Genomic DNA, 20,466 nt, shown 5'->3' with positions numbered 1-20,466 from the left:
TTCAGAGTCAGACACCCCTCTCCCCTCACACACACATACACACACATCTACGAGGGGGGCTGGGGTTGCCTGGGCAACCGGCCATGCTGTGGCGATCGGTGCATTGTGTGTTTGGCTGCTGGGGCGATGGTCACCTCTTTTACCGCATGGGCTCCAGACAGACAGACTGACCGATCGACAGACAGACATAGGAGCGGCTACCATCAGAGAGAGCACTGCCCCCCCACCCCACCCCCCTCTTTTACGCTGCTGCTACTCTGTTTATTATTTATGCATTGTCACTTCAACTCTACCTATATTACCTCAATAACCTCGACTAGCCGGTGCCCCCGCACATTGACTCTGCACCGGTACCCCCCTGTATATAGCCTCCCTACTGTTATTTTATTTTACTGCTTTAGTTATTTGCTTTTATTTTTTTTTACTTAACACTTAAAAAAATAAAAATCTTTAAAAATTGCATTGTTGGTTAAGGGCTTGCAAGTAAGCATTTCACTGTAATGTAACTACACCCGTTGTATTCGGCGCATGTGGCAAATACATTTTGATTTGATTTGATTTGAACACTACTCCTTGCGCCATGACAAAGAGATTACACTCACATGGAAATGTGTACATGCTTGAATACAGACACATTCATTAATGTGTCTCCAAATACTCATGGATTGCAACGGTTTTGTATGTAAAGACAAAATGTGTGTGCTGTTGACACACACACACACATAGACACACGTCAATTCCTTTATTCTGCCCTCTCATAACATGGCATTTATGAGTGTGCTAACCCTTTTGTTTGTTTCTCAGAGAGAGAGAGAGAGGCCATTAAATAGAGCAGAGGAGCGGATCACTAGCCATTCAATCATGCAGACCAGACCCTTTTCCTAGGAGCCTTCCCCTGTTCTGTTCTGCACACTAGCCTATATCATCACTGGGACTTGAGCAAATGTACCCCGTCTCAACAACATTTTCCTGCATTGCTGTGATGACTGTACGGCCCCAAGATTGTTGTGACATCACAGGACTCTGGTTTGTCTGCTGAGTGTCATGTGAAATGAATAAGATAGTAGTGCTAGCGTAGATGAGTGGGCAGCTACAGTGTTAGCCACTCTTATCAGTGTTATTAGATTCCATACTGTCCTATATCTGTAAGCCTCTCTATGCTCAGTCTATGGGACACATCAAAGACTTGAGAACATTGGGAAAGCATGTGTTCCCTAAACAGCCTTGCCTACTGACTGGCCACATACATTCACTGGAATAAAGCTGATTTGAAGAAATATTGCTCATAGCTTACAGCATTCTTGAGCAGAGAGTAAGTTAAAATCCTAACTTTAACAGTAATATTACAGAATCAAATTCATTTCCAGAGCTACAAATCTAACATACTTGGTTGGAAGCAATGTATTATTGCCAAACTACTCACAGCAAAGACAAATCATTCTTCTGTCAATGAGACAGTCTATTTTTCCCCAGAAATATTTGTCTACGGTTTGACAGATATGGAAGATGAATGTAAAGTAAAGGCGGCACGTGGGAACCCTGGCGCCCTGCGTTCCAAGGCATTGTGGGAACCCTGGCGCCCTGCGTTCCAAGGCATTGTAGGATATGTTTGCTTGCCACCAGAAACGTGGCGTAAATGATATATTACAAATCACAGCAGGGGAAAGACACTCAATTCACATTTAATACATGTCTAATCTGTGTTTCCCTTCACGCTGTTTCTGATCCAGTTCAGGGAGAGAGCCATGGTGAGGTTATGCATGTATCTATGGCCTCCGCGGTTTAGAGAAGAGGAGCCTGAAGGGGCCACAGTTTTCTAGGGCCGGCTGTTACCGCCACACCTTAGGAGAAACCTCTGCCTCCTTTAATTGAGAGGTGACTATCTTGATGTTAGATGGTATCAAAAATCTACTGAGAGAGAAGATCTGTTTGTATCACAAATGAATATGTATGGTGTCACAGAGAAATGCATTGGGTAGCATAATATATATGTTCAAGATCTAAAGCAATGTCTTTGATGAGTTGTTGAGAAAATTACAGGAACACATTTCAGTCATGGATACTGCAGGATAGAGATACAGTGGCAAAACAAGGCAGATGCTCATAATAAAGGAATTCAACCCACAGAGAGGGGTTCGATTTCAGGAAACGGGATTGATTCTTGCACTGGCTCTATGCACACTCACTGGACTTTACCCACACACTCACACATACTACACTGACACTCCAAACACACACACATACACACATGCACACTACATACACTCACACACACAAAAGACACACATGCATATTGACGCCACACGCATACACACTTTCACATTTTTCACATACGCTACTGCTACTCTGTTTATTATCTATCCTTATTGTCCAGTCACTTTTACCCCTACCTACATGTACATATTACCTCAATTACCTCAACTACCTCGTAACCCTGCACATTGACTCTGTACCATGCTCCTTGTATATAGCCCCGTTATTGTTATTTTATTACCAAATCCTTTTTTGCTCATTTAAAAAAAGTTTTTAACTCTGCAAAGGGCTCGTTAGTAAGCATTTCCCGGTAAAGTCTACACCTGTCGTATTCAGCGCATGTGACAAATATCATTTGATTTGATGGCTGAGATAACTGATTGTCCAAAAAGAGACTATTCCTTGTCCCACCCAGGTCTAAATCAACCCTGGTCCTACACAAACCATTGTCACACACTTATCTGTAGTGTCATTGACACCTAAATGGATTAGCTTCATGCAACACAGATAATGATGAAGCAGATTTGTGGCGTACATACGTCTGTCTGAGTGTGTGGGTGTGGGATAAGAGAGATAGCATAGGGGTGTATTGATTATGGAGCATATGTGGTTCCCACGCCATCCTTTGTTCCCGGTGGGAGCCTCTCTGTTGTGGGTCTTTTGTGGGGAGCACAGCTGGTGAGTGAGGACCAGGCTGGGTTCATCTGAGGACCCGGGGAAAACTCCTGTTCATCCTGGGGCTTCAAGAAGAACACAGGTCCTTTTGAAAGACAGCTGAATCTTGTGGCCAATATCTGGTAATGTTATTGGTCTCCAGTTGCGTTGGCATAATTGTTAGGTAATAATTAGGGGGTAATTTTTATGCAGCTCACAATGTAAAGAGTAATCATTAGAAAAAGGTGGGTTAGATCTCTTTAATTTTAAAATAATTTCAATGTTATGTTTTATAAGATACCATATGTAAAAAGTAATACATTTCTAAAGTGTCTTGAGGGTATTACTGCTATGATAACATGACGCCTAAGTATCAGTTCTGGTTTCGCCCAGTTCTGACAGAATAATGTAAGAAAATAGGAGAAAGAAAAGCACAATTATGCTTTTGGATTAAAAAAACTGTACTTTTTTATTCAGCAACATTGTATTTAATTCAATACCAAGGCTAGGTTCATTTCACGAGGTCAATGACAATACTGTAAATCAAAATGAAGTGACACAGAGTGCAGCGCAGCTTCGCTGACGGCTATATTGTTCAGGGCTTCTGTTACGACTTCTCTATAGAGCACCGACTGACTGCTACCTCTTTCACAGAAACAAGAGTACTAAACTTGGTAACAAATCACTTGCCATCTACTAGGCCTACTACTGCTGGCCGGCTAGAGAACGATGCCAGAGGGCAGAGGAAGAATAAACTACAGTATCATCTACAATAACCTGAGCAGTAACTAGTCCTGATCAGACTGGAGTCAATAACACTTCCCCTGGAATGATCACATTGTCAGACAAATAGACTCCTCCCTCACTAGTCTATTTCTCTCCCAGCCCAGAGACATGGCTGGGAAAGGACAGACAAACAGATAGACTAGACTGGTGTTGATAAGGCTGCTCCATTTTGGTTCCCTCTCACAGCAGTTTTTATGTGAGTCTCCCTCCCATAATGGCACTTTAACCTGGACAGGGGTGGGGCACTTCACTCCCTGGGTGGAACAGGGGGTGGGGCTCGGCGGGGCCACACCCCTTAGGTGTAGAAAGTAGTCTCCGCCCCCTCAGACCCGGCCTCTGGCTCCGCCTTCAAGGCCAAATTAGGCTTCTTGCGGAGCCGCTTGGCTTCGTTCTGTAGCTTCTGGCGGATGTAGCCCTTGATTTCCGAGTCCGTCTTCCCTGGGAAGTAGTGCTGCACCACCCCTGTGGGTGAGAGGTCAAAGATCAGAAACCTATAGAGATGTAAAGTTATCATTACTTGGACATAACCCGTTTTTGCATGGACATTTCCATTGAGGGTCTCCACCATTTTAAAGTAGTCAACTGGGTGGGGATTCCTATGGGTTGGAAGCGATCAGCCAATGATCAGAGCATTGTCTTCTTCTGCAAATTGTTTTGCCTAGTTTGTAAATGGCTTTAAGCTATATCACCGCCATCAAGTGGCCACAATAAATGAATGACAAGATTTGGTTCAAGACTCCAGCACTGCAGGTGCCAGTAAATCACCGATATTAGCTTTACACTCTTTTTTCAAACATCAAAATTATCAAAATCTTTAAAATGGAGTTATCCTCAATGGCGCTACCCATGTTGTCAGATACAAAGTTGAGATCTCTATACATCTCTATGCCTGTACCAAGATTACCGTGGTCTATAAAACGACAGTTCTGGTAACAGACAATGGCAACACTGTTACATTAGTAATTTAGCAGACACTTATCCAGATCGACTTACAGTCACTGCATTCAACTAACTTTAATAGGAAAGTATAAAGTTGATGTGAAAAGTATTTCCATTGCAGCATGAGGTAAGTGTGGGAAGTGAGACATGTTCAACTGCAGTATGGGGGTGTGACTAGCTGTTATGAGGGGGTGTGACTAGCTGTTATGAGGGGGTGTGACTTGCTGTTATGAGGGGGTGTATCTAGATGTTATGAGGGAGGGGGGTGTCTAGCTGTTATGAGGGGGTGTGTCTAGCTGTCTCAGACTGCAGTAAAGACGAGACCTTACTCAGTATTGCCTGGATCTCGTCTGCAGGCAGGGCAGGCTTGGGTTGGCCCCTCTTGTTGTTGACGATGCCGGAGATAGAGTGAGAGGCCAGGCAGTCCCTCTCATAGAGGCCCCGGAGCAGGTCGTTGGTCAGCTTCTGGGCAGTTGTCCCCGTGTTACAGCGGTCAAGCAGCTCCGCAGTGATGAACTGGAGGGTACAGTGGGGAAAAAAAGTATTTAGTCAGCCACCAATTGTGCAAGTTCTCCCACTTAAAAAGATGAGAGAGGCCTGTAATTTTCATCATAGGTACACGTCAACTATGACAGACAAATTGAGGAAAGAAATTTCAGAAAATCACATTGTAGGATTTTTAATGAATTTATTTTCAAATTATGGTGGAAAATAAGTATTTGGTCACCTACAAACAAGCAAGATTTCTGGCTCTCACATACCTGTAACTTCTTCTTTAAGAGGCTCCTCTGTCCTCCACTCGTTACCTGTATTAATGGCACCTGTTTGAACTTGTTATCAGTATAAAAGACACCTGTCCACAACCTCAAACAGTCACACTCCAAACTCCACTATGGCCAAGACCAAAGAGCTGTCAAAGGACACCAGAAACAAAATTGTAGACCTGCACCAGGCTGGGAAGACTGAATCTGCAATAGGTAAGCAGCTTGGTTTGAAGAAATCAACTGTGGAAGCAATTATTAGGAAATGGAAGGCATACAAGACCACTGATAATCTCCCTCGATCTGGGGCTCCACGCAAGATCTCACCCCGTGGGGTCAAAATGATCACAAGACCGGTGAGTAAAAATCCCAGAACCACACGGGGGGACCTAGTGAATGACCTACAGAGAGCTGGGACCAAAGTAACAAAGCCTACCATCAGTAACACACTACGCCGCCAGGAACTTAAATCCTGCAGTGCCAGACGTGTCCCCCTGCTTAAGCCAGTACATGTCCAGGCCCGTGCTAGAGTGCATTAGGATGATCCAGAAGAGGATTGGGAGAATGTCATATGGTCAGATGAAACCAAAATATAACTTTTTGGTAAAAACTCAACTCGTCGTGTTTGGAGGACAAAGAATGCTGAGTTGCATCCAAAGAACACCATACCTACTGTGAAGCATGGGGGTGGAAACATCATGCTTTGGGGCTGTTTTTCTGCAAAGGGACCAGGACGACTGATCCGTGTAAAGGAAAGAATGAATGGGGCCATGTATCGTGAGATTTTGAGTGAAAACCTCCTTCCATCAGCAAGGGCATTGAAGATGAAACGTGGCTGGGTCTTTCAGTATGACAATGATCCCAAACACACCGCCCGGGCAACGAAGGAGTGGCTTCGTAAGAAGCATTTCAAGGTCCTGGAATGGCCTAGCCAGTCTCCAGATCTCAACCCCATTGAAAATCTTTGGAGGGAGTTGAAAGTCTGTGTTGCCCAACGACAGCCCCAAAACATCATTGCTCTAGAGGAGATCTGCATGGAGGAATGGGCCAAAATACAAGCAACAGTGTGTGAAAACCTTGTGAAGACTTACAGAAAACGTTTGACCTGTGTCATTGCCAACAAAGGGTATATAACAAAGTATTGAGAAACTTTTGTTATTGACCAAATACTTATTTTCCACCATAATTTGCAAATAAATTCATTAAAAATCCTACAATGTGATTTTCTGGATTTATTTTCCTCATTTTGTCTGTCATAGTTGACGTGTACCTATGATGAAAATTACAGGCCTCTCTCATCTTTTTAAGTGGGAGAACTTGCACAATTGGTGGCTGACTAAATACTTTTTTTCCCCACTGTATAAGACATTAGGTTGCATCTTTGAAATTGTGGTGGCCCATCCCATTTTAGAGATACAGTGGGGTCCCTAATTATTGGCACCCTAGATAAAGATGAGAAAAAAAGACTGTATAAAATAAATAATATAAATACTGAGCTATATTATATGCAAAAAAAAAAGGGAAATTATATTATTTTATACTAATACAATTGCTCAGAGAAAGAGATAGGGGTCCAAATTATTTTGCTTCCACTGTTCCTGGGGCCCTTGGTATGGTCAACGGCATCATGAACTTTACCCGGTACCAGGACATTTTAGCCAAAAACCTGGTTGTCTCTGCCAGGAGGCTGACACTTGGCCTTAAGTGGATCTTCCAGCAAGACAATAACCCCAAGCACTAATCAAAATCCACAAAGAAATGGTTAATTCACCACAAAATCAACATTTTGCAATGGCCATCTCAGTCTCTGGACTTGAACCTCATTGAAAACCTGTGGTTTGAATTGAAGAGGGCAGTCCATAAGCACAGACGAACGATATCAAGGATATAGAAAGATTCTGAATTGAGGAATGGTCTAAGATCCCTCCCAATGTGTTCTCCAATCTCATAACACATTTTAGAAAAAGTCTCAGTGCCATTATCCTCACAAGGGACGGGTGCTAGAGAATTGAAAACAGGGGTGGCAATAATTTTGACACCTATATTTTATTTTATTACTTGTTAAACAAAATCTCTTTCTCTGAGCAATTGTATTACTATAAAATATTTTTGGGCATACAATATAGCTCAGTATTTGTATTATTTATTTTATACAGTCTTTTTTGCTCATATTTATCAAGGGTGCCAATCATTATGGACCCCACTGTATATTGACATTCTGCTATAAGACCAAGAACAAGGGCCTTTCAGTCAACTTCAAAGAAAACATATAATTTTGCATATTGCATGACATCAAAAGTGACTTCTAATACAGTTTTTAACCTCTCCCGAAAATGTTTGATATATATTTTTGATGTCAAAGACACTTAAAGGGGTTCATCACCTCCTGATAGAGGGGTGGTCCGTTGATCTGGGAACCCCCCTCATGAGACCCCGGAGGGTGTCCATTCTGGTGGGGGTGAGGGGGCTCTAGTTTGGCCGACCAGCACCCATTCAGCACCCCTGGAGAGGCCAGCAGAGCCGATGTTGTCATGGCACCACTCCTCACCAGGATCTCAGGCATGCTGGGAGACGTAGTTCTCCGGTCCGTGCTGCTCGACCACACCTCCGTCCTCTCGATCAGGGCCTCCAGGTTACGTGCCAACTTTCCACACGCTAGCATACAATAGTATGGCAGTCATTAGCATGAATCCCACAAAAATCAAAGATATTTAAGCATCCTGGGTTGCTCTTAGGCACAGATCTAGGAACAGCATACCACCCCTGATTCCTGACCTTAATCATTAGCAGGGGAAATAAAAAAGTGAACTTAGATCAGTGTCTAGGGGCAACTTCCTCCTACTCCTCCTGCCTGGCCCTCACCTGTGAGGCATCTGATTTGCTCCCTCAGGCTGTCCATCTCGCTCTGCATGCTCAGCACCATGGCAACCAGGTCAGCCTTTGAGCGTGACTGTAGGCCTCCAAGACCCTTCAGAGACATTAAGAAGTCAAAAAGTCATACATAGACAGTCTTAAACGCTGTGGCCTAAACCATATGCACGCACGCACTCACTCACACACACGCACTCACACACACTGCCATCAGCCAGTGTACCTCTGGCATGAAGTCGCCATCCTCTATGTGTTCGACGCTGGGGTTGTCTGACACTAGTACCTGTTTGGAGATAAGAAATCAGTCATATAAGTTGTCTCACTTGTATGTAATTGTGGGTCAGTCAGTGTATTTTTTAATTTTGTATTATATAATGTATAGCCAGATTGAAACCTCAGAAAATCCCAGGGGTAGACTGTGATGATTATAAAATATTATTCTTCATAGATTCTTGTCTTTATTTAGGAGTAGCAGCAACATGTTACTTGTTGCTGTCTAGGCTTGTCCTTCTTTTCACCACCTCCCCTTGCCAAAGGTTTGTGCTCTCCTCTCCTCTCTCCATCATTGAGATCAATGGCTGCCCCCACCATGCCTCTCTCTCACATCAGCGCCATTATGACAAAACACCGCTGAGAGGTGAATGCTCTCTGTGTCACTACTACTACAGCCTTGTGGCTTCCAAGTTGTAAACCCTCAAGTAAGGAGGTGGGGTGTTATATTACTAACGTACAAATAGGATTCATGTCGGTCGGTCAACATGCGCATATGATGCCACCATAATGAGCAGACGCGTGACAACCCCGACAGATAATAGAGAAAACTTTGTCCCAAAATTATTATATGATAAGAGTCGACCCAAACCCTCGTTTTCAACTTCTGGAGAGCGGTGTTGCATGGTGGATTCTCTTCTCCGTTCTCTTTCACCGGGTGTGTGTGCTTTCTTCTCTTCTGCAGTCTGTGCTGTAATAGACAGGCCGTGTAGGGTAATTAGCGACATAAATCGTGAGCGACAAAAACTCGCCCCTCACGGAATGGGCAGCTACTGTATAAAGACCAGACTACAAATAACCGTTAAACGTTTACGTACACATAGAGGCTGGCTGTGCGATGTCGTGATGTCAAAGTCTTCATATTTAGGGTCTTCCTCCTCCTCTTCTTCATATTCGAGGTCGAAAATGCGCTTTGCTATTGTTTTCCTTCTCATCTTTCTCCCATTATCCTTTCGCCCGGCTGAAACACTGGCTGCTTCTTGAACATGCTGGTCAATACACTGTGCTCCGCTCCCCGACTTTCGCGTCAATGCTGGGTATACACCCGCAGCAACCGTGGCGCGGGGAACAAAATTTGTTACGGTTGTCCTACTTAGTGTACTTATTGAATCTCATTTAGTAGAACTGTGTTTCACACACTTGATTTAAGCTGTTTTGCGGTGAAATGTACCGTGGCATGACATGGCAAGATTGGACAAAGCCTGCTCAAGATGAAAGCAGCAGTTATAGCTTTGGGCATGATCAGGACTTTCAAGTACATTTATTGTATAATTATTTAACAATTATTCGAAGGGCTAATGTACACTATGTGAATTTCAATTGCATTACTAGGCTATAGCCTACAGTTTAGGCTAGGCTACTGTCCTTTACGAAAAACCACATTAATTTCACGTGATCTTAATTGAAGTGATAACATGTAAAATCAACATGTGATAACATGAAACTATACATGTGAAAACATTTGAGCACGCATGAAAACATGGGGATGCAAAATGTCAACATGTTATACCATGAAACTATACATGACAACATTTGACATTTTTCCACATGTGAAAGTGCAAATTCCACATGAGTTAGATTTTCACATGTGAAAATTGTTCAGATGTGAAAGTGCACATTCTTTTTCACACGTGAAAATGCAATTCGACATGTGAGAGTTAGGTTTTCACATGTAAAATGCAAATGGCACATGTGAATCTGCAATTCACATGTGACATGAAAACATGTTATCCTCCTCACGTGAAAAGTTGGTGTTAACATGTGAACTCCATATTGAATACATGTGAACATATGGTTTCAAATCAAATCAAATCAAATCAAATTTTATTGGTCACATGCGCCGAATACAACAGGTGCAGACATTACAGTGAAATGCTTACTTACAGCCCTTAACCAACAGTGCATTTATTTTAACAAAAAAAGTAAAAATAAAAGAACAACAAAAAAAGTGTTGAGAAAAAAAGAGCAGAAGTAAAATAAAATAACAGTAGGGAGGCTATATATACAGGGGGGTACCGGTGCAGAGTCAATGTGCGGGGGCACCGGCTAGTTGAGATAATTGAAGTAATATGTACATGTGGGTAGAGTTAAAGTGACTATGCATAAATAATTAACAGAGTAGCAGCAGTGTAAAAAGGATGGGGTGGGGGGGCAGTGCAAATAGTCCAGGTAGCCATGACTAGCTGTTCAGGAGTCTTATGGCTTGGGGGTAAAAGCTGTTGAGAAGTCTTTTGGACCTAGACTTGGCACTCCGGTACCGCTTGCCGTGCGGTAGCAGGGAGAACAGTCTATGACTAGGGTGGCTGGAGTCTTTGACAATTTTGAGGGCCTTCCTCTGACACCGCCTGGTATAGAGGTCCTGGATGGCAGGAAGCTTGTGAACAACTGACCTCACATGTCTCTTTTGTTTTCACATTAACTTTTCAGCTCAACATGTGAAAACATTTATTTCCCATGTGAAACTGAAACGTTTATTTTTTGTAAGGGAAGTAATTCAATGGTATGGGGATTTTAAATTAAGTGGTACGCTGTTCAGCTAAAATGTGTAAAAAATATATATATATATTTAATCAATGAGAATATGATTACATTTGACATGATCACTTAGTACTGAATTTTCAATACAACCCCACCTGGGATTTAAACACACAACCTCTGGATTTGGGGTACACTGATCTTTCTGCTGCGCTACAAAGTCTATAGCATTCCCAGAAGTCCCCTACACATGAATTACCTATAAAACATCTCCGCACTTGGCAAAAGTGCCATATGCACTGCTGTTTTAGTTCTCAGTTAATCTGACGATTCTCTATTAATTGATATCATTGATTTATAGTGCATTCAGAAAGTATTCAGACCCCTTGACTTTTTCCACATTTTGTTACGTTACAGCCTTATTCTAAAATTGATGAAATTGTTTTTTTCCCCTCATCAATCTACACACAATACCCAATAATGACAAAGCATAAACAGGTTTTTAGAAATTGTAGGAAATGTATAAAAAAGAATTCTCTGCAGATCCTCTCAAGCCCTGTCAGGTGAGATGGGGAGCATCGCTGCACAGCTATTTTCAGGTCTCTCCAGAGATGTTCGATCGGGTTCAAGTCCGGGCTCTGGCTAGGCCACACAAGGACATTCAGAGACTTGTCCCGAAGCCACTCCTGCGTTGTCTTGGCTGTGTGCTTAGGGTCGTTGACCTGTTGGAAAGTGAACCTTCACCCCAGTCTGAGGTCCTGAGTGATTTGGAACAGGTTTTCATCAAGGATCTCTCTAAACTTTGCTCCGTTCATGTTTCCCTCGATCCTGACTAGTCTTCCAGTCCCTGCCACTGAAAAACATCCCCACAGCATGATGCTGCCACCACCATGCTTCACCGTAGGGAGGTTGCCAGGTTTCCTCCAGACATGACGCTTGACATTCAGGCCAAAGAGTTCAACCTTGGTTTCATCAGACCAGACAATCTTGTTTCTCATGGTCTGAGAGTCCTTTAGGTGCCTTTTCGCAAACTCCAAGCGGGCTGTCATGTGACTTTACTGAGGAGTGGCTTCCGTCTGGCCACTCTACAATAAAGGCCTGAGTGGTGGAGTGCTACAGAGATGGTTGTCCTTCTGGAAGGTTCTCCCATCTTCACAGAGGAACTCTGGAGCTCTGTCAGAGTGACCATCGGGTTCTTGGTCACCTCCCTGACCAAGGCCCTTCTTCCCCGATTGCTCAGTTTGGCCCGGGGTGGCCAGCTCTAGGAAGAGTCTTGGTGGTTCCAAATTCCTTCCATTTAAGAATGATGGAGGCCACTGTGCTGTGTGGACCTTCAATGCTGCAGACATTTTTTGGTACCCTTCCCCAGATCTGTGCCTCGACACAATCCTGTCTCAGAGCTCTTCGGACAATTCCTTCGACCTCATGGCTTGGTTTTTGCTCTGACATGCACTGTCAACTGTGGGACCTTATAAAGACAGGTGTGTGTGCCTTTCCAAATCATGTCCAATCAATTGAATTTACCACAGGTGGACTCCAATCAAGTTGTAGAAATGGAAACGGGATGTACCAGAGCTCAATTTCGAGTCTCATAGCAAAGGGTCTGAATACTCATGTAAATAAGGTATTTCTGTTTTCGCTTTGTCATTATGGGGTATTGTGTGTAGATTGATGAGGAAAAACATTTATTTGATTCATTTTAGAATAAGGCTGTAACGTAACAAAATGTGGAAAAACTGAAGGGGTCTGAATACTTTCCGAATGCACTGTATCTCAGGGTTTTCTGTATTGTTGTCTAATGTTTTCTGCATCGTTGTCTAATGTTGGTGGGGTATATTATTTTGTTTTAATGTTACTCCTGAATCACTATAACGAATATAATAGTTTTTCTTGAGTGTACTATACAAAGCTGAAATTTACCTTGAAGTCCAAAGTGTAGGAATATAGGTGAAATCAGTCATTGACACAGACATGATGGCATAGCAGGAATACTGGAATGCTGTGAACCAAGAGTTAAAATCCCAGTTGAGGACATGTTGAATAATAATGAGTGTATAAATAAACATACATAATGTATGTCAACGTGTGTCAAATAAGTACGTGGAAAACACTGGGCTATTTTGTCACGTTCCGGGGACATCCTAACAAATCGTTTTTGTTTGCAGGGCATCATGTGAAGATTTTAATCCACGTGAAACTTTGTGTGAAATATCATCACATGTGAAGTGTTCCAATACAACATGGTTTCACATGAAGAGTATTTTACTCCTCTAATAGCGGAGTGATAAAGGCCTAGTTCACTAATTTTGTTGGATTTTTTTATATATATATTTATTTATTAGGGGGTGTTGTAGCACCCTCAGCACTCCTACTTCTCGCGGCTATGTCCACCTGTATTGTAATTGTGTATTGTATTTTACAGTATTGTATTGTACTTCTGTATTGTAGTGGTCCTGTATGTGGCTCAGTTCATAAGAGCATGGCACTAGCAACACCAGATTTGTGGGTTTGATTCCCACTGGGGTCACATACCAATATGTGTGGACTGTTATCATTTTTATGAAAGTGTCTGCTACATAAATGGCTGGTATTACAGTACTGTGTTGGCCAACGCAATTTTTGTAAAGCTAAAAACAACGGCAGCAACTTCATTTTGGATACATTATTACTGTATAGGGGATGCATTTCTTTCTGGTTTTGTATTTTCTGGATCATTAGTGTGGACACTTTAATTTGCGTATTGGTATTGTATTGTGTTGATATTGTATTACTGCACTAGAAACACAAGCATTTCACTATAGCTGCTGTAACATCTGCTAATCTGTGTGCGAGACCAATAAACGTTGATTTGTCACATACAAAACATCTCTGGTCTTGTCAATATGTGATTTTGTTTTTACTTACTGTGTAGTAAAATCATGATAGTTATCATCATAGTAATACATTCGAGTATGTATCAAACTGTTTATGTTTCTACTTTACAGACATACATTTTCATTATGTAGTTCTCCAAATCTATAGTAGTGTCACGACTCCCTCCGAAGCTACCACCTCTCCTTGTTCGGGCAGGCTTCGGCGTTCGTCATCACCGGCCTTCTAGCCACTGCCGCTCCTCATTTAATCATTCCATTGGTTTTGTCTTGTTCATTACACACACCTGGTTCATATCCCCTCATCAGTACCTGTATAAGTGTTCCCTATGCCCCCTTGTCTTTGTGTGTGATTGTTTATTGTGAGGATAGTGAAGCTCGGTGGAGCTCCTTGTATTTTGTATCGCAGGGTTATTTTCCCCGTGTGCCTTGTTGGTTCCAGTGCGCCTGTTTTGCGTACTAGAATGTTTTGACACATTACTGCTTAACTCTGTTTCCGGAATAAATCCAGTTAACGGTAATCCACAAGCACATGAGCTTTCAAAAGAGGAAACAGATTCAGGGATCAGAGGAGTGTATGTGTGTGTGTGTGTGTTTGGCCCCATAATTGTGATGAGGTGTCAGGCGCAGGAGGTAAAACACCGAAGTCCAGAGTTTATTCCGTTTACATAAATAAAATGCACCCAGCGTCAATACGAAAATATCACAAGGAAAATATTCCACCTTGGCAATAACAAATAGAAGAGTAGCTAAACCGAGCTACTCACTCTCACAATGAAACAATCACTCACAAAGACAAGGGGAACAGAGGGAACACTTATACACATACTAATTAGGGGAATGAGCACCAGGTGTGTGTGATTGTCAAGACATGACAAGTGGAGTGATGAGAATGGGATCGGTAGTAGCTAGTAAGCCGGTGACGACGAACGCCGAAACCTGCCCGAACAAGAAGGGGAGGCAGCCTCGGCGGAAGTCGTGACAGTACCCCCCCCCCCCCCTTGACGCGCGGCTCCAGCAGGGCGCCAACCCCGGCCTCGGGGCCGGCCAGGAGGATGCGGAGCAGGAGGATGGCAACGGTGGAAATCCCTCAACAGGGAGGGATCGAGGATGTCCCTCCTTGGGACCCAGCACCGTTCCTCTGGACCGTATCCCTCCCACTCCACGAGATACTGAAGGCCCCCCACCCGACGCCTCGAATCCAGTATGGAACGGACCGAGTACGCCGGGGCCCCCTCGATGTCCAGAGGACGTGCAGGAACCTCCCACACCTCAGACTCCTGGAGCGGACCAGCTACCACCGGCCTGAGGAGAGACACATGGAACGAGGGGTTAATACGGTAATCTGGAGGGAGTAATAACCTATATGTAACCTTGTTTATCCTCCTCAGGACTCTGAATGGCCCCACAAACCGCGGGCTCAGCTTCCGGCAGGGCAGGCGGAGAGATAGATTCCGGGTCGAGAGCTAGACCCGATCCCCCAGTACAAAAACCGGGGCCTCCCTGCGGTGGCGGTCAGCGTTCGCCTTCTGACTATGCACGGCGCGCTGAGACGAACGTGGGCAGCGTCCCAAGTCTCCTCCGCGTGCCGAAACCAGTCATCCACCGCAGGAGCCTCGGTCTGGCTCTGGTGCCACGGTGCCACGACCGGTTGGTAACCCAAAACACATTGGAAGGGTGTTAGGTTAGTGGAGGAGTTGCGGAGAGAGTTCTGAGCGTATTCTGCCCATGGCAGGAACACCGACCACTCCCCCGGTCGGTCCTGACAGTAGGTCCGCAGGAACCTACCCACATCTTGATTCACCCTTTCCACCTGCCCATTACTCTCGGGGTGAAATCCAGAGGTCAGGCTGACCGAGACCCCCAGACGTTCCATGAACGTCTTCCAGACTCTAGACGTGAACTGGGGACCTCGGTCGGACACTATATCCTCTGGTACCCCGTAGTGCCGGAAGATGTGAGTAAACAGAGCCTCCGCAGTTTGTAGGGCCGTTGGGAGACCGGGCAGAGGAAGGAGGCGGCAGGACTTCGAAAAGCGATCCACAACGACCAGGATAGTTGTGTTACCTTGGGAGAGGGGAAGATCAGTAAGAAAATCAATACTAAGGTGAGACCATGGTCATTGTGGAACTGGTAAAGGTTGTAGCTTACCCGCTGGGAGGTGCCTAGGTGCCTTACTCTGGGCGCACACTGAGCAGGAGGAAACATACACCCTCACGTCCTTAGCCAAGGTAGGCCACCTGTACTTCTCGGTCAGGCAGCGCATTGTACGACCGATACATGGATGACCAGAGGAGGGTGTCGTGTGTGCCCAGTAGATCAGACGATCACGGATAAGCGCAGGCACGTACTGCAGCCCAGCTGGACACTGCGGTGGAGATGGATCTGTGCGTAATGCCTGCGCTATATCCGCGTCCATCGCTCATACTACCGGAGCAACACAATGCATGAGGCCGGGAGTATGGGGGTGTTGTCTCTGGGCCTCTCCTCTGTGTCATACAGCCGAGACAGTGCGTCTGCCTTCACATTCTTCGTACCCGGAATGTATGAGAGTGTGAAATCAAACCGGGTGAAGAAGAGGGCCCACCTGGCCTGGCGAGGATTCAGCCTCCTCGCTGCCCGAATGTACTCCAGGTCACGTTGGTCTGTCCAGATGAGGAAAGGGTGTTTCGCTCCTTCGATGCCAATGCCTCCACACGTCAAAGCTCGGACAACAGCCAGCAGCTCCCGATCACCAACGCCGTAGTTCTGCTCCGCCGAGCTGAGCTTCTTCGAAAAGAAGGCACAGGGGGCGGAGCTTGGGTGGCGTGCCCGAGCGTTGGGATAAGACAGCGCCTATCCCTACGCATCCACCTCGACTACCAACGGTAGTGATGAATCGGGGTGAGACAGTACCGGGGCTGAGGTGAACAGACCCCGCAATCTACTGAAGTCCAAATCAGCCTCAGCAGACCAGCGGAGCCGGGACGGCCCACCCTTCAACAAGGAGGTAATGGGAGCTGCGACCTTGCCAAAGCCCCGAATAAACCTCAGATAGTAGTTGGCAAAGTCAAGGAAGCGCTGCACCTCCTTCACTGTGGTTGGAGTCGACCAATTATGCACGGCTGAAATGCAATCTCCCTCCATCTCCACACCTTTGGTAGTAATGCGGTATCCGAGGAAGGAGATTGACTGCTGGAAAAACTCACACTTCTCTGCCTTGGCATAAAGATCATTCTCCAGCAGTCGGACCAGTACCTTGCGAACCAGGGACACATGCTCGGCGCGCGTAGCGGAATACACCAGGATGTCATCGATGTAGACCACCACACCGCGACCAAGCTTGTCCCGAAACACCTCGTTCACAAAAGACTGGAAAATGGATGGAGCATTCATCAAACTGTAGGGCATCACCAGGTATTCATAATGCCCAGAGGTTGTGCTGAATGCAGTTTTCCACTCATCCACTTCCCGAATACGCACCAGGTTGTAGGCACTTCTGAGGTCTAATTTGGTGAAAAAACGGGCCCCATGCATTGACTCAATCACTGAAGGAATGAGGGGAAGAGGATAACTAAATCTTACAGTCACCTTATTCAGTGGTCGATAATCAATGCACGGGCGTAAACCGCCATCTTTCTTCTTCACAAAGAAGAAACTCGAGGAAGCAGGTGAAGTGGAGGGACGTATATACCCCTGGTGCAGGGACTCGGTGACGTATGTTTCCATAGCCTCCGTTTCAGCCTGCGACAGGAGATACACATGACTCCTGGGAGGTACAGCGTCTACCCAAAGGTTTATCGCGCAATCCCCCTCCCGATGAGGTGGTAATTTAGTCGCTTGCGTCTTGGAAAACGCGAGTGCCAGATCATGGTATTCGGGGGGAATGCGCATGGTGGTGGTACCATCTGGACTTTCCACTGTTGTCGAACCAACGGAAACACCTAGACAGCTACCCGGACACTCACGCGACCACCCCGTAAGAACCCTCTGCGGCCATGAAAAATTGGGGTTGTGAAGGGCTAACCACGGAATACCTAAGACTACAGTGATCTGCTCAACATGCGTCAACTATGTAATCATGGTGACTGGTACAGTAACCTCCTTAACCAACCCGGACCCTAATGGTCGACTATCAAGTGCTCTGATGGGGAGTGGAATGGATAGGGGAACCAATGAAATGCCTTGATGGCGTGCAAATGCCCTGTCCATAAAGTTCCCAGCTGCGCCTGAATCGACTAGCGCCTTACACTAGGAAACTACCAGGTGATCGGGAAAGGAGATAGATAAGGTACAGTGCACCGCAAAGGGCTCTGAACAATTTTGGGTGTTCGTTACCTGAGGTGATGCGTGAGTACCCTGCCTACCGCCTCCAGACCCAAAGGAACGTTGACTGCGATGTGAGGTGGATTGTCCCTTCGTGCCACCAGAGTGGCACTGTCGCTGTCCTCCTGCACTCTCTCGACCGGCGGCTCCCCCCAGCTCCATCTGCTCGGGGTCAGAGTCGTCCGGAGTGGGAACGGGCAGACCCCTACCAGGACGTCCTCTGGCGGCTGGCAGATTGTCCAGCCAGATGGCCATGTCCACCAGTTGGGAGAACGATAGCATGGCATCACGGCAGGCTAGCTCCCGTCGGACGTCCTCCCTTAGGTGGCACCGGAAATGGTCGATCAGGGCCCGCTCGTTCCACCCGGACCCCGCTGCCAGCGTCCGGAACTCCAGCGCATAGTCCTGTGCGGTCCTAATCCCCTGCCTCAGATGGACCAGTCGTTCGCCCACCTCTCGACCCTCAGGCGGGTGATCGAAAACGGCCTGAAAGAGGCGAGCAAACTCCCCATAGTCCTCCAACGCGTCACTTCTCTCGTTCCACACCGCGTTGGCCCACTCCAGGGCTCTCCCACAAAGGCAGGAAACGAGTACGGATACCTTCTCCCGCTCCAGTGGCGCCGGCCTAATGCGGGAGAAATACAACTCTAGCTGGAGCAGAAATCCCTTACATCGCGCTGCCGTCCCATCAAACGCCGGTGGCCGGGATATCTGGATCCCTCCAGCGGCTGGGGTGTAGGTGGCTGGATCCGGTTGACCAGCTGGTCTCGATAGATCGGGTCCTCTCCTCTCCAGGCGTTGTACTACCTGAAGAACCTGATCCATCGCTTCCCCCAAGCTGGCCAGCATCAAGGAATGCTCCTGGACCCTTGCCACAACTCCAGGCCTAACTCCATTCAGCAGGTGAGTGATTCTGTGATGAGGTGTGAATGAAGGAGTCAGGCGCAGGAGATAAAACACCGAAGTCCAGAGTTTATTCGGTTTACATAAATAAAACGCACCCAGCGTCAATACGAAACTAACACAAGGGAAATATTCCACCTTGGCAATAACAAATAGAAGAGTAGCTAAACCGAGCTACTCACTCTCACAATGAAACAATCACTCACAAAGACAAGGGGAACAGAGGGAACACTTATACACATACTAATTAGGGGAATGAGCACCAGGTGTGTGTGATTGACAAGCAAGACATGACAAGTGGTGTGATGAGAATGGGATCGGCAGTAGCTAGTAAGCCGGTGATGACGAACGCCGAAACCTGCCCGAACAAGGAGGGGAGGCAGCCTCGGCGGAAGTCGTGACAATAATGTAGGTTCTCATATGAACTCTTTCCAGTCATTTTAGGTACCCCTGATCTGATGGTTGCTATAAAAATAGACACTTTCTGGAATTCAATTTATTGAATTGGAAACAGATCACTATCAGTGGTTCCTCTCCTTAAAGAGCAAAACACAATGGCACCACAATACTCTGCATCAGAGTTCCCTAAATGGTGATGTGTAGACAATTCCTGGGTTGTGACTTGTGACCAGATGCACATTCTATGGTTTATCGAGATCTTTTCATGGTATCAATGTATTCTTGGTGTTTTCTACCCAGTGGGCAAAAATAGGTTGAATCAACATTGTTTCTACGTCATTTCAACAGAAAAATGCAATGTGATGATGTTGAATCAATGTGGAAAACTGATTGGATTTGCAAAAAGTCATCAACGTAAGAATTGTGTCTTTTTTTCACCCAACTTTTAACCTAAATCCAATGACCTGCTGACATTTTTTGTTGATTTCACGTTGAATTCATGTTAGTTGACAACTCAACCAAATGTAAATCCAAACTAAACGTTGAAATAGCATTTGTGCCCAGTAGGCAGTGACTCATAATAACCACTGAAATTAACAATAGACCCATACATTGTCTCATGATGTGCAATATAAATCAATAGCCTTTTCATTAATGTACAGTTTATTCTAGATATCCTGATAGTTCCCCTTTGTGTCCTTAAAATGTTTGTAGAACTTAATCTCATCGTGACCTAAGATGTCAGAATTTATATAACTTATATATATTTTGTATTTTTTTTAACCTTTATTTAACTAGGCAAGTCAGGCCTACACCGGCCAAACTCGGACGACGCTGGGCCAATTGTGCGCCGCCCTACGGGACTCCCAATCAGGGCCGGTTGTGATACAGCCTGGAATCGAACCAGGGGGTCTGTAGTGACGCCTCAAGCACTGAGATGCAGTGCCTTAGACCGCTGCGCCACTCGGGAGCATTGAACT

The 20,466-nt window shown here is 45.5% G+C and overlaps 1 protein-coding gene across 1 annotated transcript; it reads right to left on the bottom strand.

Annotated features, from left to right (window-relative positions):
• Window positions 1–3,355: 3,355 nt before the first annotated feature.
• LOC311123198 (BEN domain-containing protein 6-like) lies at window positions 3,356–9,555 on the bottom strand. Its single transcript, XM_084197460.1, has 7 exons — window positions 9,353–9,555; window positions 9,127–9,225; window positions 8,488–8,547; window positions 8,256–8,361; window positions 7,777–8,048; window positions 4,962–5,148; window positions 3,356–4,155 (listed from the first exon to the last, which is right to left on the bottom strand). The coding sequence occupies exons 1-7, from the start codon at window positions 9,467–9,469 to the stop codon at window positions 3,989–3,991; spliced, it is 1,008 nt and encodes a 335-aa protein (XP_084053586.1). The 5' UTR covers window positions 9,470–9,555; the 3' UTR covers window positions 3,356–3,988.
• Between the last annotated feature and the right edge of the window lie 10,911 nt (window positions 9,556–20,466).

The sequence above is a fragment of the Coregonus lavaretus genome, assembly GCF_964263955.1.
Source record: "Coregonus lavaretus genome assembly, contig: HAP1_SCAFFOLD_6958, whole genome shotgun sequence".
Classification (NCBI taxonomy): domain Eukaryota; kingdom Metazoa; phylum Chordata; class Actinopteri; order Salmoniformes; family Salmonidae; genus Coregonus; species Coregonus lavaretus.
The sequence above is the reverse complement of the archived record's forward strand: the minus strand, read 5'-3'. Positions and strand labels throughout refer to the sequence as shown.

Coding starts and splice junctions, on each gene's coding strand:
- LOC311123198 (XM_084197460.1), bottom strand. CDS start 9,469: ATGAGAAGGAAAACAATAGCAAAGCGCATTTTCGACCTCGAATATGAA. Junction 9,226..9,352: donor CGCACAGCCAGCCTCTATGT/GTACGTAAACGT, acceptor TGTCTATTACAG/CACAGACTGCAGAAGAGAAG. Junction 8,548..9,126: donor TCCAGAAGTTGAAAACGAGG/GTTTGGGTCGAC, acceptor ATCTCCAAACAG/GTACTAGTGTCAGACAACCC.